General features: G+C 38.9%; 1 protein-coding gene across 1 annotated transcript in view; it reads right to left on the bottom strand.

The window, feature by feature from the left end:
* MARS1 (methionyl-tRNA synthetase 1) overlaps positions 1-24,069 on the bottom strand; it is a gene marked incomplete in the record, with an annotated part of 618,581 nt that extends 594,512 nt beyond the window's left edge. Inside the window, 1 exon segment of the mRNA XM_044083612.1 lies at positions 23,830-24,069. Within this exon segment, the coding sequence (XP_043939547.1) occupies positions 23,830-23,935 (106 nt within the window).
* Between the last annotated feature and the right edge of the window lie 1,505 nt (positions 24,070-25,574).

The following is a 25,574-nucleotide window of genomic DNA, read 5'->3' on the forward strand; positions in this document are numbered from 1 at the left end:
TGAATTACAATGGCAACCAAGACTAAATGCTCCAACAAACCCTTGTTTAAATGATACTTGCTCATTATACCCTGTGTTAAAATTGAGGCATTTTGAAGTTTTGTACTTTGTTTCAATTAGTTTTAATTTGTATTAAATTATTTCTTGTTTTTTTTTTTTTGGTATTTAAACAAGGTTAACTGTGAATTTTAGTTTTAACTGTGAAGTTTAGTTCAGATGAAGTTCCGTATAATTTGGGAATGAAAGCGCTCAACTTTTTAAATCAACACATTTCTTTGGAATATTGGCTGGTTTTCTTTTTTCTGCTGCATAGCAACAGGTAGTGTGGTTCAATGACACATAAGGGAGTTGAATAATGCCTGTTCATATTTAAATTAATAATTACAAAATCCTCTTACATACAAACTAATGAAAGTCTTCATCTTAAAGCTTACAAGACGAGCAACACAAGTAAAATGACACATGCCATCTCTCTACTATAGCTAGTTTACTTCTAAAAGAGATATGTGCTGCTCACACACTACTTATGCATTCTGCCATAACTGTTCATACCTCTGCAAATATCTCCATAAACAGACAACAAAGGCAAAAACTGCTGGATGTAACAAATGTTGCTGATGGTATGTGTAAGGGGTTTCTGAGGTATAAAAGTCACTGCTGCTTTGTATGCTAATAATGACTTATAAAATTCTGTCTAACTTGGGATCTAATGAATGGATGCCATCACTTTTGCTGCTGTTGTTGATGCTTTTTGAACAATAAAGATACAGAAGTGGAAACATTTATTTGTACTGGGAGTTTATAACTCTATTTCGTCAAATAGCTTGGAATGCAACCATTGGAAGTTACACCACAACTTTACAGAGGTGCAGTGGAGGCAATGTGCTAACTATCACAGTCCGTCTTGTTCATACACATGCACACGTACTACAGTTTCCTCAAGACGCTACCAGAAATTTCTGTAGAAAAGCCATATGCCTTCCTGTCCTGCTGAGTGAGAAAAAGCAGACAGCTGCTCATCCCCCACCCCTACATCCACCTCTACCAAAGCTGACAAAATGTGTTATAGAGCTGTAGACAGATGCACTGCTCCCTTGCCAGTGGACTCCTCTGTTAAAACAAGGTTTTTCTTCTTATGTTTCCTGTGTCACCAGTCATTCAAAAATTGATTTTTAAATGCAAGTATGACATAACTGTCAGAGTAGCAACTATACATTTTTATGCGAAATACTCACTGCAACAACACGTTTTAAACTAAACAAAATAAGTGCAAATAAAATAAAATACTGAACCCGCAAGTGTTAACTTCAAAGAAGCATTTTTCTGCATGGGATGGGGAAACCTCCTTCACACTTACTCAAATATAACAGCTCCATGGCTGCATAACAATAGGGAAAAGTGAAACACCGTCCATCAGGCATTTCAGTGAGAGAGAATTGTTTGAGGTCATTGGCTGACTGAGGTCTCCTGGACTACAGCTTAGACTAAGCACCTCACTGGTTCTTTTGAGATTTCTTTCTTAAAAGCTGTCTCAGGTTTCAACTTTCTGTTACCCAAGAAACTCAGTTGTGAGTGTTCAGCCATTTTACAGTGAGCTGATCGAAGGAAGGACACTCAGCAAACTCGGAGCTACAATATATAACATTAAGTATCCTGTTTTTTGTTTATTTTGTTCTTTATTTCTTTGTTGTTTATAGCACTTTGTGTACTGTGTATTTTTTCTAGCTAGTTTCACTGTGTGTGAGGTATTAACTGGAAATTGTCCACTCTTATTAAGCATCTGTTGGGTTGTTTGTTTATGATAACTTGTTGCAGTTAAACTCTTTTTTCTAGTGGCTCCTTTAGCTGTTTAAAACTTTCATTTAAAGGCTCACTGCTGCTTTTCAGCTGTGAGTAACATTCCTGCTGTTTGTTTCCCCACTCTCCCTCTCTGTTGGTATAGTGTTTTTATACTTGGTGGCTTTGCAGTTGCCCGCCCCTAGTGTAAATTTGATCTGGGACCTTCCTCCCAGTCTAGTGTCATTACCTCATTCTACCCAGTACAGGGAGAGCATTTGAGAAGGCCAATCAGCTTAGTTTCTGCTACTCCTTTCTCTCTTTCCAAAAAAAAGAAAAAAAAAATGTATCTGCTTTTACTGTATTTGTGTTTTTTCCTACTTTATTTTGCTTTTGCGTCATCTTAAAAGTACTCAATTGTATTTATTACTGCTTGGTGTAACTCATTGTAAGCCTTTTAGTTTAAGCACCTGGGCTTCAGACCAGTTTTACATTAGGAAGGTTTGTGGTCTGCACTGTGGTGGCAGAACAGGTAGCTTACATCCTTCTAAGTTGGGAACTGCTGATTGAGGGCTCAGTGTCTGTTATTCTAAAAGTGTATTAATTCTGGTTTAAGCACTTGGGCTTGAGGCCAGTTATTTTACATTAAGAGGGTTCGTGTTCTGCACTCTTGTGGGAGGAGAGGCTGGACTCTGTCCTTCTGAGCTGGGAATTTCTGGTTAAAGCTTATAGTGCCTGCATATTTGAACTGCTTCTTACTGAAATTGGTACACCTCGTTTGCTGTAGCATAGACTACATCCAGGCCTGCTGAATCTAGCTTTGTTTGTATAACTTGAGCACTAATCCAGGCATTCTTTAAAGTATTCAGTTGTATTTATTACTGCTGGTAGTAACTTGATTAAAGTGTAGCTATCATTTCTAAGTCTTTTGGATTAAGCACTTGGGCTTCAGACCAGTTATTTTACATTAGGAAGGTTTGTGGCCTGCACTGTGGTGGCAGGACAGGTAGCTTACATCCTTCTAAGTTGGGAACTGCTGATTGAGAGCTCAGTGTCTGTTATTAGTTCTGGTTTAAGCACTTGGGCTTCAGGCCAGTTATTTTACGTTAAGAAGGATTGCGGTCTGCACTCTTGTGGGAGGAGAGGCTGGACTCTGCCCTTCTGAGCAGGGAATTTCTGGTTAGAGGCTTATAGTGCCTGCATATTCTAACTGTTTCTTGCTGAAATTGGTACACCTTGTTTGCTGTAGCATAGACTAGATCCAGGCCTGCTGAATCTAGCTTTATTTGTATGCTTGTTGTTTGTTTATTTCCCTGAAACGCTAATTCCACCTAAAACGCGGCCTTTTAGCACTTCTGTGGATCCCTAGTGATATCTGCATTGCTTACTGTACTTATTTCCTTGTTTCACTTGAAAGAAAGTTACTGTTTGTCATTTTTGCATTTAAGTTACCAGTAACACATTGCATTTAAGTTACCTGGCACTTGCTCACTAAAGCAATTATATAAGTCAGCTCTAAAAAATTAAAAGCACTACACCCTCACAAACTCCCTTGAGTACCTTGTTCCCCATTGGCCCTTTTTCAATTATAAAGGAATTCCCAATACTATTCTAGCATGTCCAAAGGTCAGTTGTCAATCTCCTCTCCGGTCCAGCTGGTGAATCTGGGAATCTTGAGGCAATGTTACAACTGCCTCATGTACACAGACAACCCTCTCCTCCTCCCAACAAATTCCAACACATGTGAGAGATGCAACCATATAGCCAAACTGGAGGCTAAGCTCTCTCAACTCAGTACTGGCGTAACCAGTCAGGAGGAGGAGGAAACCACACTCACTACAATTCCAGTCTCACATAGACCTACCACGACAACAAACCAAACACATAAACACAGAAAAACATACTCGGAGGCTCTAAATAAAAATCTGCCTAAGCAGCAGAGACCTCCAAAGCAGACACCCAAGCAACTGCTACCCCAAAACAAAACACGTGCAACACATAGCTCACAAAGCCAGTGTGCCGAACAGTCACAGCCCTTAAGGCTAAACAACACACCTGATACACTTGTAATAGGTGACTATCGTCAGGCACACTGACGTCCCGCTCACCAGGCTGAACAAGGAGAAGGTCATGGTGAGCTGCCTGTCGGGCGCTAGGATCCGCCACATAACACAAGCACTCAGGTCACTCCAAGACAAGTACAAATATGACTCGGTCATTGTCCATGCTGGTGTGAATGACCTGAGACGTACCTCCCTGGACTACATGAAGAGAGACATAGGAGGAGCTCTCTGAGCATGTAGCCCAGGCCGGTATGACCCTGACCTTGAGTAGCATCTTACCCTCACCAAGAATGATGCCACAATATGAAGACAAGATGATCAATTTCAACAACTGGCTTAAGTGTTGGTGTCATTCAAGGGGAATCCAATGCCTGTCAGCCTGGGATGACATGCTTGACAAGCCACAATGCTTCGCTAGGGACGGCTTGCACCTGTCACCCCTGGGCTTTCAGATATTGGCAAAGGCTCTTGCTACCCCCATAGTGCCTTTTTTAGGCAAGGCTCAAAAGACAAACCCACCTCCATAGGTATCACAAGGGATAAGAAACTAAGAGTAATGCTACTCAACGCCAGAAGTCTAAACCTCAAGATGCACGCACTCTAAACTCTCCTTAGCATGGAGAACATTGACATCTGTGCAGTAACAGAAACCTGGTTCAAGGCTCCCGAGAGCACCCCAGCACTACCAGGTTATACCTCATACCATGCTTTTCAGCCCCAAAACTTGGACCGAACCACAAAAGGAGGGGGAGTATCAATATTCAAAGATACACACACCTCCAGGTTGGTGGCACAGCACGAAGCATCAGAGACTATCCATGTGCAACTGTGGGTAAAACTGCCTTCCAGTTTATAGCCTGCTACAGACCACCCTCTCAAACACAGGAACCCCACTTGGCCTTCCTGAGAATACTGGAAAATATGAAGGTCTCTCCAAACACCATTATATTGGGCGACTTCAACTACCCAAACATAGATGGGAGCATTACTCTAGCTCCAACACCCTAGCCCAAAGGTTCCTAGAATTTATAAACTCAAATGCTATGGAACAACTTGTTACCACTCCCACAAGAGGGGAAAACCATCACCAACATGGGGACACTATGCTCCAGACCAGAAGTGTATCCCTCACTGGTAAGATCAGACCATAAACTAATCTCACTGGATATTCACATCCCGACCCCACCCCCTGCCCAGAAAACCACAGTGAAAAACTTCTCTAAAGCAAATTTCACACGCCTCAAAACCGAGGCGAAATCCTTCAAAGCCCCCGGGCCTGTGGAAAATACGGCCCAGACCGCAGAATCCTTTATAAACGCATTCTATGAACACCTTCAGGAATGCATGAATCATGCAATCCCAAATAAAATCAAGACCCAATCCTCCAAAGGCAGACGTCCTGTCTGGTGGACCCCAGCCATAAACAAACTATACAATAGAAGGAGGAAGCTACTACATGACAGAGCAAAATCCCAAAAAGGGAAGGCATCTCTGATCAGTATTAGCAAAAAACTACAGGCACTCATAAAATCGTCTAAGGCCAGCTTCGAGAGAAAAATTGCACAGGACACTAAGGATAATCACAAAGCTTTCTTTAGTTATGTTAGGAACCTGGGTGGGAATTCCCAGATATGCTCAGAATTAGTCCAAAATGACAAAAAATACACCGAGCCCACAGACATTGCCAACATCCTAGCTGACAGGTTCAGTGCAAACTTCTCACCCCCTCCCCACCAAAAGGGCAAATATCTATCCCAACAGAGTGCTGCCCCCCTGACATCTCAGATGCTCAGGTAAGAGCCGCCCTCTCCAAAGGAAAAACACAGCATCAATGGGACCAGATGGTGTCCCTGGCTGCGTCCTACATGAACTCCAAGAAGAGCTAAACCCAAACATAAAACTACTGTTCAATCTTAGCCTTACTACAGGATATGTACCCAAAGAGTGGCGTACAGCAACAGTAGTCCCTCTCCACAAAGGTGGTGCCTCAACGGATCCTGGAAACTATCGCCCCATAAGCCTGACTAGCTTGGTCTGCAAAGCTATGGAAAGGATCATCATGGACCTCATAAATAAAGATATTGGGGACCTACAGACACTGGATCCTACCCAGTTTGGCTTTGTTAAGGGCAGATCCTGCCTCTTAAAGCTGGTCGATTTCTTTGAAACAGTCACCAAGGCCATTGGCGAGGGGAAGGTGGTCCACACAGCCTACCTGGACCTCGCAAAAGCCTTCGATACAATACCCCACTCGGGCATTATAGATAAGCTCACCAGCTTAAATATAAACCCCTATGTCACTAGATGGGTTGCAAACTGGCTCAAGGACAGAACCCACATGGTTAGAATTGCTGGAGCCATGTCAGACTCCAAACCAGTTACAAGTGGCGTCCCACAAGGCTCAGTCCTGGGACCTCTCTTGTTTGGTATATATTTCTCGGCGGTACAGGCCAACACGGAAGGACTGTGGCTGACCAAGTTCGCAGATGACTGCAAACTGGGCGCCATAACCAACTCTCCAGCCGACACAAGCATCCTCCAAAAGGGCCTCATAGAAACAGACAACTGGTGCCAGAGCCATGGCCTCAAGCTAAATGCCAAAAAGTGTATAGTCATCCCCTTTGGCAAAAAAAAAAAAGTGCCCACAAATTACCACATAGGTGGTAATCCATTAAGTACAGAAGAAGTCATTAGGGGTCTGGGGACCCAAGTTGATAGCAATCTCTCATTTGACAACCACATGGCCAAAGTGGTTAGAAAAACATTTTATATAGCCCACCTAATCATGAAGGGATTTACATCTAGATCAGGGGAGGTCATCATACCTCTTTACTCATCCCTGATCAGGGGAGGTCATCATACCTCTTTACTCATCCCTCATCAGGCCCATAATTGAGTACAATGCCCCTTTTGGGATGTACCTTACCAGACACCTGCAGCAACTGGAAAGACCCCAAAAGTACCTCACCAAGAGGATCAAAGGGCTCAAACAGATGCCATATGCTGCCCGGTTAAAGAAACTCCAGCTCTACTCAGTAGCATACCGCCTGCTCAGAGGCGATCTGTGCCTGACGTATAAAGCCATGTCCAACCCTGAATTATGCTGCACCTCAGAAAATCCAAATCCCATCAAGCTACGCGCTCGAGAGACTTGAACCTCAGCACTGAAATAGGACATGCTGGAGGGACAGATTCATAACCCAGAGGCTCCCTTCACTCTGGAATAAAATCCCAGTCCAGGTTAGGCAGAGTCCCACATTGACTCTCTTCAAGAGGAATCTTGATGAGTGGATGGGATATCGTAGGTTTACCCCGGCTATCACTTCTGTGTCACTGTTAGACAGAGGCACAGTATACTAACCTCAAAAAAGGCATAGCAAAATTAATTTAAAATGGGTGGCGAAAGCCAAACACACTCTGGCTAGGCTTATAAATGCCCTAGGGCAGATAGCCTAGTATGAACCCTAAAAGAGTGAAAGAGTGAAATAATGTACAAACATATTCTATGATCTTGCAGTGTTGACAGTTAAAACAATACAGGACTGTAAGTTTTGGCAAATTATACCCAATAAGTTGTTTTCATCGAATGGTAGATCTTCTATTGAAGAAAGAATATCCCTGTGGAAACTAATTAAAGTGAATAGGTTAAAGAACTTGTAGTTCAAAATACTTGTAACCAAAGTCACTGCCTCCAAAGAGTTGTTTTCACAGGAAATTAACTTAAGGACAGCCAAGTTGTCCAGTACATAGGAAAACAAGTATCAAGTATTTCAGCTTAAAGCTGAGATCTTAGGAAGGGCAGGGACTCTTACGGAGGCTTAAAAGGAAAGCCCCTCTTAACAAAGACCTTAAGCCAGGGACCTACCCTCCATTCCACAGTGGATGTTACAAATGGCCACCAAATGCCCAGTATTGGTGGAAAAGCTTTAACCAGCTAGCTGAGACAGTAAAAAGGCAAGTTCTTCCAATATAAAGATAAAATTCTCAGAAACAGCAGGATTTTTTTTTTTTTTTTTTTTTTTTTACAAGGGCTGAAGGAAAGCATCTCTAACAAAGGTCTAGTACAGCTTAAAAACTGCCAATGTCCAGCCGTCCACTCTACATTGGAAGTGACAAACAGCCATCAAATACATTTAACCTCTGGAACAGCTTAAACCAAATTCAAAAGTGGACAAACAGTCAGGGACAATGCTGACAGAACACCAGGTCTATTGGCACTGAGGAATACAGAAAACTCTGACTACAATCCAGGCAAGGTAGAGTTCATTAAAGGCTTGGGCACCTGCGGGACTTGGCATGGGAAGATGAACATGGTAGGTGACAAACCAAGGCTGTCCAATGACATGATCTACTACAGATGGAAAGATGACACAAACAGCCCTATGGTGGGAATCTAGCCACCAAATCCATGTATGTAGCAATCATCACCGCAAAGGCAGCGGCAATCACATAGGACAAGGCATAATGCTCCTCAAGGAGACATGGATCTCATGCTTCCCCTACTCCAAAGGGGAGTTGGGGCTTACAACATACACCCTCATTTCTAGGATACCAGTGAACACACCCCATGGCTGCCTGGATGATGACTCATCTGGAAAAGCTGTCAATCCTTTGCTGGGAACCAGTACAAGGGGATGAGCACGCTCCAGTCTGAATGGGAGATGCCTGATATTTAGCAGGCAATGGGTCAAAAAGTTGATTTTACACAAACAATGCAGAGAGAAGCTTCTTAAGAAAGCATTCTTATCAGCACCCCCCCTCCCCAGAAAAAAAACGCCCATTTGTCATCATTACATTTTTTGGGCAAAAGGCTTTTGCTTTTCTCATCTAGGACTCCGTGGTCAGGAATAGTCTAATTTCTGACAACTACTGTAATAGGAGGAACCAAATCATCAGCCACAGCTTGGTGATAGATGGATGAATAAAAAACAGGCCTTCACAAACAACGGTGGAAAATGATGGATGAAGGCATGAGTGATGAACCCCTACAGAAGCTACTTAATATCAGCTTCCAAACATGCCAGATGAACGGACAGCAGCAGTCATGGTCTTGCACAAAGGTAAGTTATCAATGAACTCAGTAAAGTATGTTTTAATATTTAAATTGTTAGCATTGTATTTCATAGTCTCTGCTTACTAACAGAACTTGCAGCCCACTCCTCTTTCCAATTCCCAAATCATTTCTTCTCTGTATCTTCATTCCATTGAGATTAATTTTCCCAAGAATTTAGCTAATTTGCCCCAATATTTAGGTCAATCTCTTTTTTTCCTTCATCCATCTCTGCTATCAAAGGCATTTAACACATTACTGGAACACCTGTATAACTACACTTTACTTAGCTATAACCCACCGACTTTCAGTTCTTAACTAAATTGTTATCCTTTTTAATAAAGTACTCTGTAGTTGCTTAAATTATATTTGCCTAAGCTCTTGGTCCTTACCAATTGTTTTTGCAAGCCATTCCAACACAGTGCAGCCCTACTCCATTCGCCCTAGCTAGGCTCAGGGTCCCTTCACTCCCCTACCAACAGTCCCAACCACCCCCTATCAACTACATACATACTAACCATAAATCTTCTCTCTTACACTCATTATCCAATAATATTTTATTTTGTAATCTACCAATTAACACCTTTCGACTATCCCTACTACTACTATTTTAGACATACCACGACTCCCTCACTCAAGAAACCAATCACTGGCTCCAAACCCTCTAACTCCATCAAAATACTCCATAATAAACCAACCCACCAATCATGTCTAATACTAATCCCTGCCCCACAGCATTAAACCATTAAAGCCATACACTCCCCAATAACCACTTGCTTACTGAATACTAACTAGCTTCTCCTCTACACTATACACCTTATATATAACCATGTCACTCTTACATATATCCATCCTCAGCTTACTGAGCACTTCTCCATCTCACTTCTTATCACAAATCACATTTCACTCTCCCACCTACCCCTTCTCCCATTCCACCCCCATATCACCTTCACCAATATTTTGATGGCACCACACCTCTAATAGCTCCAACACAAGTCTGCTCACACCTTCTGCTAGTATCCTACCCACATCTAGCCCAAAAATATACTAGGCTGCCACCTAAATTCCAACATCCATTCCTGTAACTAAAACCACAAATGAAATTAAGTGTAGACATTCACCCAAACCCATGCCCTAAACCAACACAGCAAATGCCTCGGAATCCAATCACTACTCACCTCCACATCATCAGCACTCTACGACAAAATGCCCCTAGCACTCTAACCATCGCTATGAATTTGAGAAGCCTCAAACAAAATACATGAGTTCCATGCTTCCCTCTCCCTCTATACCCCTAACATAGCAATTTTAACAGAAACTTAGCTAAGAGCTCATACAAATGACAATGAAATTCTATCCTCTGGTTACAATATCCACAGACTAGACTGAACAAAGAAACTCGGTGGTGCTATAGCTATACTACATACAGATACACAAACTCAAACACACACAAACAAATCCACATGGCCTCAATAACACAGAAGTACTAACCTGCCACCTCGAGATCAACCCCCCAAAAATGCATTATCATAATCTGAGTCAACATCCCTCCTGGGAACAACCTATCCATAACTGAATACCTGCTTTCTTGGTCATCCTCCACATTTTATCAAGAAACCATAACAATGGGGGATTGACACAGACTGCTGTAGTTGCTTTTCAGACAGCCCCTCTAGCTTCATAAATCTCTATGGATACACCCAAATAATAAAAGCACCAACTACGACAGATAAGCACAGTAGCAGGCAGTCACTCTAGACTGGAACTTAACCAATAAGCCTTCACTAGTCTATCACTCAGGATGTCTTCCAGGCAGTCTAAGTGATCACCTACCCCCCATCTACTTAGGCACCATACTAATCCTCCAAAAAACATCATATACAAAAAAATCCAAAACAATAAATACTTCTCACCCACTACTTTTTACGTCACTCCTGCAGCAATGTGACTGGTCCCCGTTATCACACCTCCATCTTGACACCACTCTGGAATACTTTAATACCAAATTCCTTGAAATTCTAAGCTCTCTAACCCCCTTAGAAAGGTCCGAGACAAAATCAACTACACTCCATGGCTAACTAAAGAAACTAAACAATTACTCAAGCAAAGAAACAAAGCACAGTCCCAGTACCAGGGTAACAAAAGCCAAAGCTCCTTCGAAATCTACTAACATTTAAGAAACAAATCCAAAAAATAGATTAAAAAAAATGACGAAAAAAATTATTACACCAGAATACAGCAAACGCATCATAAGAATCCCACAAATTCTGGGGTGCTATCAAACAACTTCTACAACCTGGTCAATCCCAAACTCCAACCCCCACTACCACAAACACTAAGAATAGTCTAGCTACCCAGTTCAATTAATTCTTAACCAACTTCATTCTATCTCTGCTAAATGGTAACAGTGGTCCCCTATCTATTCTAACCTCTACAGAAACTACCACCAATCCTCTCTCTCTAAATCTATCCAAACAACTACCACAAAATACTACTCATCATCATCTTTCGGCTGTTCCCGTTAGGGGTTGCCACTGTGGATCATCTGTTTCCATTTCTTCCCGTCATCTGCATCTTGCTCTGTCACACCAACCACCTGCATGTCCTCTCTCACCACATCCATAAACCTTATCTTAGGAAGGCATGTTACCTGGTAGCTTCATCCTTAGCATCTTTTTCCCCAATATACTCAGCATCCCTCCTCAGCACATGTGCAAACCAACATAATCTTGCCTCTTTGGCTTCGTCTCCAAACCTTCCAACCTGGGCTGACCCTCTAATATACTTATTCCTGATCCTGTCCACCCTCGTCACACCCAGTGCAAATCTTAACATCTTTAACTCTGCCACATCCAGCTCTAACTCCTGCCTTTTTGTCAATGCCACTGTCTTAAACCCATATAACATACTTGTAGACCTTTCCTTTCACTCTTACTGGTACTCATCTGTCACAAATCACTCCTGACACTCTTCTCCACCCACTCCATCCTGCCTTATCATAAAAATACTACTAAATAAATTAAAGTCCACAACCCCTGCCATCGGCAAACTACCCAACACATATCTAAATATGGCAGTGGACGTCACTGCCTACCCTGTCTCAATACTGATCAACCGATCAGAGAGCAATACATCCCCAAACTCTGGAAATGTCCTACATCATGGCAGCATCTCAACAGAATTCTCCAACTATAGACCAATAGCCATTATATTACCCCTGTCAAAAATTGTAGAAAATGTACACATTCCCAGCTCATGGATTATCTAACTTGCAATGATCTGATAACCAACTCCCAGCATGGCTTTCAGCCCCTGTACAACACTACATCTGCCCTCTTAAGCTTCACAAACACAATAAATTAACTTAAAATGAAGGGCAATGAGTTGCCTCAATCTTCCTAGACACGTCCAAAGCATTTGACACGGTATCCCACCAAAAGCTCCTCAATGAGCTATCATCCTTAAACCTAAAACTGCACTCTCCTGGTTTCACAATTACCTTTCTGACAAGACAACAAGCTGTGAAGTGGCAAAATGATCTCTCCTCACACTTACCCATTACAGTTGGTGTCCCCCAAGGATCAATTTTAGGTCCACTTCTATTTACTATCTACCAATAAACTCCACACCGCAACTCACCTGGCAACCATAATTCAATATTCAGATGACTCTACCTTAATCTGTGAAGTTCCCTCCCTACAACTACAAGAAATTATCCAGAAAGCCTTCTCAGACAAAGAATCTTACCTCTCAGATTCTCAACTAATTTTAAATCTAAGCAAAACCAAATTAATTCTCTTCTCCAACAAGAAGTCCAACAACCAAGTACCACCCTTTCTCATCTACTCAGGGAACAAAACCAAAACAGAACCCATCTCTCACACCAAACTACTCAGTGTCACCATCAATAGCAGCCTGAGATTTTATAAACATGTAGCACTAGTCATTAAGATGACTCGCATCAAATTAGACTCACATCAAATTAGGCTCACTCTATAGAGCCAAGCCATTCCTAACCAACACCACCAGGAAACCATTGCTAGGACCCTCCTTCTTTACCTTGCTACATGAGGCTCCCATTTGTACTAACCTCAAAAAGACTGGCCTAGCTAGACTGGAGGCCTGCTACCACAAAACTGCCAAATCATATAGATGCCACCACAACACTGCACTCTGCCAACTAAACTGTCTGGAACTACCCAACCTCCTAACCCTCAAATTACAACTCCCCATGCCATCATAATAAAACCTGACATATGCCCAGCTCTCCATAATCTTGTCCAACCCTACTCAAATAAAAGAACTCCAAGATTTACTGACAAACCCTATTGTAGGTCCCTAAATCTAACAAAAGCTTTGGTGATTCTCTTTACTCTAACCAGATTTTCAAAGTCTGGAATTCCATCCCTAGCATATCCTTACACTACTAGCCCAAACAAGTTTAAATAACTTCTCAGGGCTCACCTAACTTACAATTGCCTCTGCTCATGTACCTCCCCCAGCTAAACTGAAGCAGGTACTCCCATAATGTTTCACTTGTTCTCTGATACTCTCAAGTATTTGTTAAGCATTGTTTTTCTTCGTCATTCTTTCACCAACTCATTTCTACCACCTCCCCACCTTTTCCCCTCTATAGAGTTTATCCTTTAACTTTAAATAGTTATAAACCACGGTTTTCATGAAGCATTTAATGCTCTGTAAGATACAATTGCTCGGTTAAACATTGCTCTGTTAAACAAACTGTGCCAATCACACTGCTGCAAAATCCAAAATGTTTTGATGTAGGATGTATGTAAATTGATAAGCATTATTATATACTATTGCACTGCTACTTTGTTTATTCTTAAATTGTTTACTGTGTACTTTTATGTGGAGCTTTTCTCCCTGGGATAGACCAGTCAGACCTCCCAGTAAACAAATGTTAAATAAATAAAATAAAAATAAATTACAGACCCATAAGCCTAACCACACTCATCTGTAATGCTATGGAACGGATTATTATACAATCAATAAGGACATGGATAATCTCAAAACTCTTGACCCAAGTCAGTTTGGATTCAAAGGGCAGATCCGAACTATTTAACCTGCTTGACTTATTCAAGGTTATTGAAACAATGGATGAGGGCAAATCAAAACGCACCACATATTTAGACCTCACAAACATCCTTTATTCAAGTAACATAGATAAACTCACCCAGCTAAAATTAAATCCCTATATCACTGGACCGCTAACTGGCTCACAATTAGAACTCGGGAAATTAGGGTGAGATGTTCTACATCCTCCAAAAGGCCTGTCACTACTAGTACACCCCAGGGTTTAGCCCTTGGGCCACCCCCCCCCTTTGATATTTACTTTTTGGAGGCCACAGAAAATATTAAAGGTTTCTGGCTAACCATGTCTGCAGATGACTGTAGACCTGTTACCATCATTAACTCACTAGTGGATGCCAAGATCCTCCAAGAAGACCCTTTCCAAACAAACAGCTGGTGTAAAAAAAACATTGACTGAAACTAATGCCAAAAAATGTAGAATAGTATCCTTCAGCAAACATGACATTCCTCAGAAACATAACAGATAACATCCACTTGAAAGTTGATCCTGTAGCCCAGGCTTTGAGAACCTACGCAGAGAATGAATGGTCTTTTCTTTGATTACAAAGTATCTACTATTACAAGTTAGTCCTTTATTCAGTGAACAACTTATACCATAAGGTACGACACCAGGTCCATGGATGTAAACATTCCACTGTGCTCAGCTCTCATTAGGCCAATCATTTAATGCAATGTTGATTTTAATATGTATCTGTCCAAACACTTGTCACAACTGGAAGGACTACAATGCTTTCTCACAAAAATATCAAGAACCTAAATAATAAAAACTATGCAGACCATCTCAAAGCCTTGTCCCTCTTCTCCATATCATAACTGTTGTGGATAGGCAACGTCTTCCTTGTGTAGAGGTCCTTAATAGTCCTTACCCTTTCTGCCTTTAGCCCAATGGACGCATGAACACTTGTTCAAGGGATCTCAAGCTCTTTTGCAACATAAACAGGATACATTGGAAGGAAAGGTGTGTATCACAGAAAATAGTTTCTATGGAACAGCCTTCCACTCCACATAAGGCAAAGTATTTCTTTTACTCTATTCAAATGTTAAATGGATAGGGCACTGCAAATTCACCCATGTACCTCATGGATAGGGGCAACAAGCAAATATCCCAACACAGTCTTAATCTGCCCACCTCTGGGTTACTCAAACACAAGAGCCAAAAACAATACTAAAGGCATGTAAGGCTAGGTTTCTTAAGACATTCATAAATGAATAGTCTATTAATTGCCTATGAACCCATGGAAGTAAGACTGAGAATCAGACCTATTGTGGCCACTTAGGCCAGAACACTCATTGTGACTTCATCTAATACTGCCATGATAAGCAATATAAGAATCAAAGGAAGGAGGGAAAAGTGATGAAGCAGCCCGTCAAGCCATAAGGCTCAAGAAAGTATCCCTAATATTATGGGGCTAGCATAATGAAAAACGTCTTGCACTTGGCACTGGCCAGAAATGCACAGAGGCTGAGTGAGGCCACCTTGGGAACTGGAAGTCCTGAGAAGGGGGTGAGCTGTTAAAGGAATGTGTGAGAGGGTAAGACTGGTTATGGTATGTGGTTGGCTTGAAAGCATTTCAATTGGGCTTGGTTGAGATGATGCATTTTGAAATGTGGTTTAAATGTAATGTGGAGTACGAGAAAGGTCTTTTAGATTTGTTGTTCAAAAAATTTACTACAAAATCTCATATTGCTTCAAAGATATAACACTGCACCACAGCTTCTAGCAGTATGCCTATCTGATCATTTGAATAGGTCAGAAGTTGCATTATACTCAGTTTCCTTTCAGTGTGCAAAGCTTTGTCTGAATTTCATGGAATGTCCATATCAAAATTTGTTTTGTTTGTGTTGTCATTACCCCAGAAGTAAAGTTTCAGCAGGCAAGGAGATGTTTATGTTACTGCACACAGAACAGCCCCTACACTTTTTACACAGACATAGGCAGTATACTGCCATATAAATTAAGAGAGAGATTCAGTAGTAGAGTGACATGCTTGAATGCGTTTTGTGTCAGAGTATCTTACCAGGACTACTTGGGTATTTTTATTATGACAGTGGTACCAACATACAGTCTTACATTCAGGCAGCAAACTCTGCGTTTTAGAAAACTTTGTTGTCACAATCCAGCATTCCAATGAGGGGTTATTTGGCCTTTATTCCAAAGGCCAGGTGAAGGTAAATTTCCAGAATATATGTGCATCAAGTTCTAACTAAAGCAAAAGAAAAATCATACATTACTTCAATAATCATAGGTAAAATACCACTCTTTAAAGGGGAATAATCAAATTCATTGTTATGCTGCATTAAAATCCCTATGGGGAGAAAAGCAGCTTTGCATGCATCTTCTAGTTGAGCAACCTGTTCAGGTCTGAAAGTTTCATACTGAAATATCAAAAACAGGCTGAAATATGTAATTTTATTTATAGGTACCAAGTGTACTGGGTCACGTGTTTTTGCTGACACAGTCTAAAATTTTGCATTATACTCTTACTACTGTAGGTACTGTGCTGAACTTCTGCTCAATATGCAGAGCAGAAAATGGACTGGAATGCTTTATTGACTCTTCATTGCATAAGAAGTGAAAATTGTATTCACTTGTCATGAATAAGGAAGTTGTTCTGTCAATAGAATTATGACTTCTTCCAATTAGGACTCCCATGCAGTGAAGTACAAGACATGACAGTTGTGTCTTTCGGCTTTTCTAGGTTAGGGGTCGCCACAGCGGAACTCCGGTCCGCTAATGATTGGCAGTAGATTTTTACGTGCCGAGTTGCCAGCCCTGATGCACAACCTTCAACTAAGGTACACCCATTCATGCATGTCTCCACACAGACGACGCTTTAGCTGAGAATCGAACAGGACAACGTCTTACTGTGAGGCGACAACGCTAACGCAGCACCACCACCACTGTGAGTACAAGACATGACAGTAAAGTTGTGTATTTATGTTTATGCCTGGAATCACCAGCTCATTTTGTAGCACAGAAAAGTGAAATGTTTTGCTAATTTTACTGTAATATTTACATGGTTACAAAACATGGTACTATACTACTACAGTGCATCACCTAAATACTTTTATAGCCATTTGGGAGCTCTTTTTGCCACTGGGTTTCTAAGCAACATACATTTTGCATTTTTTCAGGCTGAAAGTCAGTATGTATCTGAAGCATATCACAACTGGCTTCTTACAAAATAAGCAAAAAATAATACATTTTTTTCTCAGAATAAATCGTCTGTCATTTTATATAAAAAATGTATGATTTTAATTGCTTTGTCAGCCATGCACATATTTGAGATTCTGTTATCAAACTATCTAGACTCGCAAAGCCTCCAGACATTTGGCTGTACAAGGGGGATATTAATCTGAACTCAGTAGGGAGACCCATCATTAACCTATACCCTAGGCCTACCTACTCAAGTCGGCACTAGCTGGATAAGTGCTGGGGAAGGTGGGGTGAATGAACACAGACGGATATGTAATACAATTCAAATATATTACATTCTGCGTTTTCAATGTACTGTACTGCAGTTTAGTTAACCTGTTTTAGGTATATACACACCTGTCAGGGGTACCACATAACAATAACAATGAAGATATTCAGACATTCCCAGCAGTAAGATCCATGAAAACATGAAAGAGCACAATTCAAAGCATTATTCTCAAGATTAGAACATTACTTCATATTACTTCATAAATCTGTTAACAGACAGAACCTTGGAAGATATCTGGTTGGAGGAGAAGCTGACACATGGACTGTTAAAACTTATTGGTTCATGCAATTGTTCTGTTAACATGAACTGTATATGGTAAGTAAAGATTTTCCCCACTGTAATTATTAGGGTAAGCAAATGAATATGGCCATACCTTGCCTAACCCCTCCTATTCTGTAAAGCTGAGGAAAATACTGAATTAATTAAGTTCTACCGGGCTACAGTTACCTACAGGGCAAAGGAATGACCAGAATAAACAACAACAAAAACTGAAAAAAATGAGCTTTCAGTTCCTCATAACCATATTCAATCACCACCAAAACAATAGAAGAAATCCAGAAAAAAATTAAGAAATCTTGCTGGCATATGGATGAAAATTTAAAACACTGCCAGGCAAAAGTTACCATGCTCTGTGGGAGTAGTAACTTTAGATTAGATAAGCACTGCTAGGGCTAAACTACAGGAAATCAAGTTGCTCATGTATCCTCCTATCAATATGACACCTTTTTACTTTGCAGTTGATATGCTGCCAAATCCTATTTATACACTGACATTCTTTTCTTATTTTATCCAAATTCAAATGTTTACTTCTATCTAAATGCATCTCCTTCAACATGGACTTGCACCCTATACTTCTTAATATAGTTCACTACTCTACTTTTTATGTGATTGCAAGGCTATTTACATTCCATGATAAACTGACAAAGCAGCCATTTTGCTACTTGAAAGTTACAATCACAAATAACAAGTAAATTCTGTTATATTCTTCCTACCAGCAGCTTATGCATAATTTGCAACACTTGACATGTAAGACTTTTACACAGTTGCAGTTTCACACACCTATCTCTACATACATTCTTCTCTTATAATGTACAAGTTGTATGTCAACATATCTGTACAGAGATAAGAAGCTCTGGGCACTTCCACAAGAATTTTCCCATTCCCTTACTCATCAAATGGGATGCTTTTAAAGCTTACATTTATAGGCTTATTTTTAAGGAAATTAATTTGTATAAGAAGAGCTTTCACAGTGAAATAATACTAACTGATGCAGAAACTGATGTGCTAAGCTTATTACTATTAATTATGATAAAACACATTCATAAATGGTAAAATATAATAAAACAAAAATATGAGGAGTTAAATTATACACTTAAGGGTAAGAATTCCTTCAACAAAAGTTTGCTATACTCCCAATAAATTTGACGTTTTAGAAGCTTAATATCATAACAATATTACTATAGAGATATACAACCAGAAAACCAATAAACTAAGCACAGCAAGAAAAACAGAGTTAATTACTATCTTCGTGAGCTACTTAGTGGAGTCAAGACTTAAATGAAATAAACAGGCTAAAGATGTGTTTTTCCATGGAAAGCAAATATATACCCCTATTACTATACAAAACATTAAAAAACACATAAAATTAATTTAAAATAATAATGGATCAGGTCTGTGTGGCTTCATTGTTGAATTCTATATTACCTCTTCTGAAGAACCTGTTCCTATAACCATCAATTAACTCAGTAGTTCATGATTCTTAACTAGCCTACTCCTAATTCTAGGAGTACAACAGAAGATATTTTAATTCTTAAATAAGACAAAACAGGTAAACATTGTAAACCCACATCAGTATTAAATAATGATTATAGTATTATAGCTTCAGCCATTAAGAAAAAAAATGGTACAAAATGCAAATAAAGTCATCGTTCCAACACAATTTGGTTTCTGTCCCAAACACTCTATTTGCAATATAAGCAAACAATTACAAATTATTATGTAATATGTTGAATGCCATGAAGCAGAGCATTTACAAATGACCTAATTAACTTAAATGTGTCTAAAGCCTTTGACTATGTTAATAACTCCTTTACCTGGACGGTGCTAAAGTAGCGCAAGTTACCCAAGATCTATTCTTATAGTACAGAATTTAAGCAAACCCATGGCATGTAAAATAAAGATCAACAGCATTTTACTTAAAAGTTTGCCTGTTGTCAATGGCATCAGGCAGGGGTGTACAATGTCTTCTTCTCTATTTATTATAGCTATCAACTCCTTATTACTCAAATGACTGTTTATTAAACCCTCATAATTGATAAAACTCAACATAATTTAATTGCATATGCTGATGACACATTATCAGTATTATAAGATATGCGGGTAATTAACGAGTTAGATGAATGTGAAAAGATAGCGTGTTATATTACTATCAAAATCAGAATGTATTACATTATACATTAGTTTTCACAGTAATTCATTATACTATACTCAACTTTTAAATTTTTAGAATTTCAATACAATAAAAAATTTGCAAACTCTTTAGAGCACGTATAAACTTTATTACAATAAAATTATCCACAAGATTGATACATTAAATACTCTTCCATGTTATGTGGATTAAATGCTAACAAATGACAATTTTACCCATCGTTTTCTTTCCTTTATAAAACTTGCTATCCCCCTAGCACTAAATATAAAACAAGCAATTCAAATTTTTTTTATGGAGAGGAGGATCTCATAGAGCATCTTGGAAGACATCACGTGTCACTTCAGTGTGGTGGAATGAATATACCAGCTCTTTATAATATCTCAGCCTCTGTTTTTAGCAATATTTTCAGTTCTAATAAATTTATTTATAGTAATATAAAATATTTTCAATTCAAAATCTCCCTTTTACATGTACTTTATTTTCTCATCAGTTTACACTCCTATATTAAAGTTTAGAATATCTTTTAAAGGAAATATCATGAATTTGTTTAAATATGTAGCTTACTCTTGACAATCACACAAAATCCAAGATTATTTTCCCATTCTAAAATACATTATGCCTCAGTATAAACATTATACATGGGAAGAATATAAAAAATGCTTTGCAAAACAATACAATACAATACATTACTTTCTATATTATACACAAAATTACATAAGCCCAATGTAGATAAAATTAAAATCAATAAGGACAAAAAAATATCAATAGTTTATATATTACTGTTATCTACTTGTGAAGTGTATCCAGGGAAACATACATGGGAGAGTAATTTAAAAATCTAAATTTTTGAAATGCAATGATGTTACAATACACAATTACACAAGTCTACCTGTACTACTTCAATACAAATTTAAAATTATTTACAATATACATTTCAATCCATATATGATATTCTTAATGAAATATTTCAGTACATCACTGTGCTGGCACTGTTAAGAACATGCTGATAACAATGTGTACTATGTTCAAGTGTACTGGAAATTAACATGTAAATGGATTACTTTGCTGATTTAAAAAAAAAAAAAAAAAACACTGCCTTTCAAACCTGATATTTTTCGCTTAGATATGCTGGAGGAATCTGAAAAGAAGAAAGACAATTTTCTTTAAATTCTATTACCACAAAGAGAATGGCTTTGAAGCAGTGGAAAGATGCACCTTTGCTCTCGGATGGTCACTATATTTTAATTATGTTAATTGCCAGCGGGAAAATAGTTCAGTTTTTTTTTTCTTTATGCTGTTTATCCTCCTTTTCTTATTTTGTTTTCTTTTTCCCTTATGTTATCCTCCTTTTTAATTTTTTTTCTTTATGATTGTCATCCATTTCATCAGTTTTGTCCTAATTTACGTTAACACTGTATTAACTAATGTTACATGCATTACTTGTATTGTTTTTTTAGAAAATTATAAAAAAGTTGTGCAACTTTTTCAGCTAGTTCCTAGCACAAATTTAACAGTTAGTGGCTTCTTACAGTTTCTACAAGAAGCTAATGATCAAGTTAAAATGCCTACAGTTGTTTTTTTTACAACTTCACACTGGTGAGAGAGAGCTGACGGTTTGGATTAGTTTATTTTTCTCCACCTACAAACCAAAGTTGTCTGAAACAAGAAAACTATACAAAATGTCAGTTCATGAACTTACAAAGAAAAATCCCAGGATCAATGAAAAACATTTACTTGAAATGTCTCCTGAAAAAGTCAAGCAAAGCATCAATACATAATATTTGACACTGCAAATCAACAGAGAGAGAAGTTTGAAAGTAAATTAAATGCAAAATGCTACAATGGTGAAGAGAAGCAAGTCTTGAAAGAAAAGAAAAATCATGCTTACTTGTCACTAGGTTCTCCATTTTGGTTCCATTCTGGAGTGCTTTTTGCTTTGAATCTGCATGTCATTCCCGTGACCTTCTGTATCCCAAAGACACACAGAGAAGTGAAATGATGATTCTCCACATAGTCCCATATATAGAGTCAATACATATATATACCTGCTTCACTGTTTTCCTCTTGTATCTCAGTTTTCAGCTTATTCTGATTTCACCAAACTGTTGCCATGACCACTGTCTTTTCTCTACTCAGATTCATCCCACGAGCCTTAAGTTTTGCATTCCAGTCCCCTGTTATTTGTTGAATTTCCTGTTGATAATCTACCTGTAGTGCCACATCATCTGCATATAGCAGCTTTACTGCTCTGTCCCTTCCACCTGTTTTTAATGTAGTCCATCCCCAGTATGATCAGGAGTGGGGCTAAAACTTGAACCCCGATGCAAAATGTAGGATCAGACTCGAAGTTTAAGGGAATGTTTCCAATCTAGTAGAACTCAGCAGTAATACACAGAATAGTGTGTGTGGGATTAAACAACTGCAGGCACTTCTAACAGGAAGTTATGTTGTAATGTTAGCCTAGATCACGAAGGCAGACTGTAAGAATCACGCAGATAACGCTTCATTTTGCTGCAAGTAAGCTGTGGTGGAGCTAATATTTGGTAGGGTGTTCCAGTCAGTCAGTGAGATTTTCAAAAAAAAAAAAAAAAAAAAAAAACTCCCTCACATACTAACAAAACGAAAGAGGTTCTTATTAACAATAAGCCTTTTTAATTCTAGATTGAGCTTGAGGAGGGTCATGTTTTAAAACTGCTAGCTTGTGCAGGTTATAGTTCCTCATCTGAAACTTGCAATTTCATAAAAGCATTTGTGCAGGGAGTCTTCACCTTCACCAGACATGCAGTGCATCACTTTATATTGGATTAAGAAAAAATAACTATAATTAACCTTATCTTTGTTCAGGCGCATAAAGGTCCAATATAAATATAAGTAACAACTGCTAATTGATTAACGTGAATTCTGAGATTAATACCATATATGGTGAAACAGTCTGAACTTTAGGTGTACAGTGAAATGCCAAAGAGCAGCTGGGCTACTATCAGCACTGGCTACTATTTTTAAGTCCCTTCCAGAATTTTAGTCAATTTTTCATAAAATAATTATTTTACTTGGGAAACAAACCCCCACCCCCAAAAAAGAAATATTTATCCAAAGTAATGTCTGATTATTGTATTGTATGCTATATGTTCTCTGTGAATTTACTGCATGTTATTTTATTGTACACTTTTAGTGTACGTTATTTTACTGTACGCTACATACTATCTAGAACTGATTGTTCTCTGCAGCTTTTCTCCCTGGGGCTCCACTGAAAACGGGCTCTTCATGGCCCAATGGACTTCCCCGGTTACCAAACTGAAAATAAAATAAAAGAAATATAAATAAAATAAAGTACTAGATACAGTAACATGTTCATGAGCTCCCTTACATCCATTGCAATTTTTTTTCCATTAGTACATTAAAGCAGTTTAGTAGCACAACAGGTAGCATACTTGCCTGTGGTCTACTACCACAGCATACAAAGGGAGTGCTGATAATGCCCTGCCCTTTACTAAGGGATGGGGTGCTGCATGGTGAGTGTGTCCTCCTTTGAATGAGATGCCTAATAACTATGAACCTGTTGGTGGTTTAAAAGCCATACCCTATTACGGTTGGCATAAAGGTTACGATTTTTACCTTACAGACACAATGTACATGGTTTGATTCTCACATGGGGTAGCTAGATTTGCTTAAAATAGCCCATAAAGGCAGTTAGCCTAGTAATAACCTATAAACATTCTCCACTCGGCTAACATCTGTCATTTAGAAAAAGTGTGACTCATTTCAACACTATACACTTTAACAAACTTCTGCTCCCGGCTTCTCTGCAGGCTGCGCTCTGAACATACAAAATATTACTCAATTTAGCACATTAAAGCCATTAATGCCCAGGTACTGAATAGCGTGACATGCTCGTATGCCAGATCCCTTACTTACCTTCTTGACCAACACACTGCAGTTCAACAGTTGGAGCTGACAGCCCGGCGATAGCCGCAAGCACTTTAAAGCTTTGTGGGGTTCCTTCGCTCCAATACAGCTTCATTTTCCTTCTCAGACGCACAATTACTTAAATATTAACTCGATAATCGACACCAAATTTACAATGAAACTCATATAACACATGCACGAACACACCGGTACTACTTCCAGTCTGATGCAATGAACTAACAATATTATTCAAAGCATGTTGGGAATTGTAGTTTTTCGGCCATCGACAGTCGAGGAAAAGATGGACTACAATTCCCAGTCAATATACTCGGACTCATTGTCAAGAGAAGCCATGACTGTGTAAAGCTCTTAATGTTTCGACATGTAACATAACGTTTGTCATTATAAACAGAGCGAGTAAAGTTTGCACTGTTTGTTCTTCTATTTAAGAACTCTGGCGGTTAATTAGAGTTTGTTGTATTTGCTGGAAATGGTCATATGCACCTTTAATTAGTAAGTATACTTAGAACGTGAACAGTGAGCTTCCTTACATGTACAGTTAAGCAGGAACACACTGTTTCTTAGTATGTCGGCGTTTAATAACATTGGTGCTTTCCATTATGCTTTGTAAAATGGACTCTGTTGTCATGGGTTAAGGAACATTGCTGCCCACCCCCCCCCCCCCATTAGAAAGCAACGTCAAGAAAATAAATAGCTAACTGGTGGCGAAGTGTGCTTTATCTTAAGTTTTATTAAGGAAAAAATGGGATGAAGGGTTGTTAAATTATTGTTTAACAAGTTGTAGTACACACTGTTTTCACAGTCATCGTGCTTTTGTGTGTTAAAGTCTTGATGCAGGTAGTGATCCTTACTTTACTGAGCTGTAGGGAACGAACGGGATAATCACGAGACAAACCCATACCTCTCAACTGTACAGATTTTCAAACAATGTCCAGATTTTTGCTTCATATGTTTGGTCCATTTTTTCATAAAGTTGTGGTTTTCTGGCAATATTAGTGGCAAATCATTAAAGACTGAAGTTAGAAAATAATGACAGACATTTGAGTTTCAAACTTTATACCGTTCAGAAAATTCATGCTAATGCAAAGCCTGTTATTCTATCAACTTTCCAAGTCTGTAAAAGTAATACTTCTTTTAAGTATTTAGTATTAAGATACAGTTCAGTAAAAAGTGCATCTTGTAATCATCCCACTCTACCTCTCAGCACAAGAAATTTGGACAAAGCCAAAAATAATGGGGGAGGTGTCAAAGGCCCCAAAAGGGACACATTTCAAATATATGTTGCAGTTATAAACTTAGTTACTGTAATATAAAATGCTTTGAATTTGCATGCATTTTCTAAAGGATATGAAATCTGAAACTCATATGTCTGTCATTATTTAGTGAATTCAGTCCATTTTGATTTGTTAGAAAACCCACACATTTTATGAGAACAATCCAAAATATGAGGTGAAAATATGTATAGCTGAGAGGTATTCATAGTTACTTTGCCTGTTTTGATCAGTACTATGGATCCATACCTCTCAACCTCTTAGAGCAAGGAACCTGGAAATAGCCACAAATAATGAGGGACAAAAGCTCAAAGAAACGGACAATTTCTAAATCTTTCTCTTACAAACTTAGAAAGTTGATAGAATAAGAGGTTTTGCATTAAGCATGAATTTTCTGAAGGATATGAAGTCTGAAACTCAAATGTCTGCCATTATTTTCTGATGGCAATCCTCAATGATTGG

The sequence above is a fragment of the Protopterus annectens genome, chromosome 9.part0 (genome assembly GCF_019279795.1).
Source record: "Protopterus annectens isolate FY-2018-M chromosome 9.part0, PAN1.0, whole genome shotgun sequence".
NCBI lineage: Eukaryota > Metazoa > Chordata > Ceratodontiformes > Protopteridae > Protopterus > Protopterus annectens.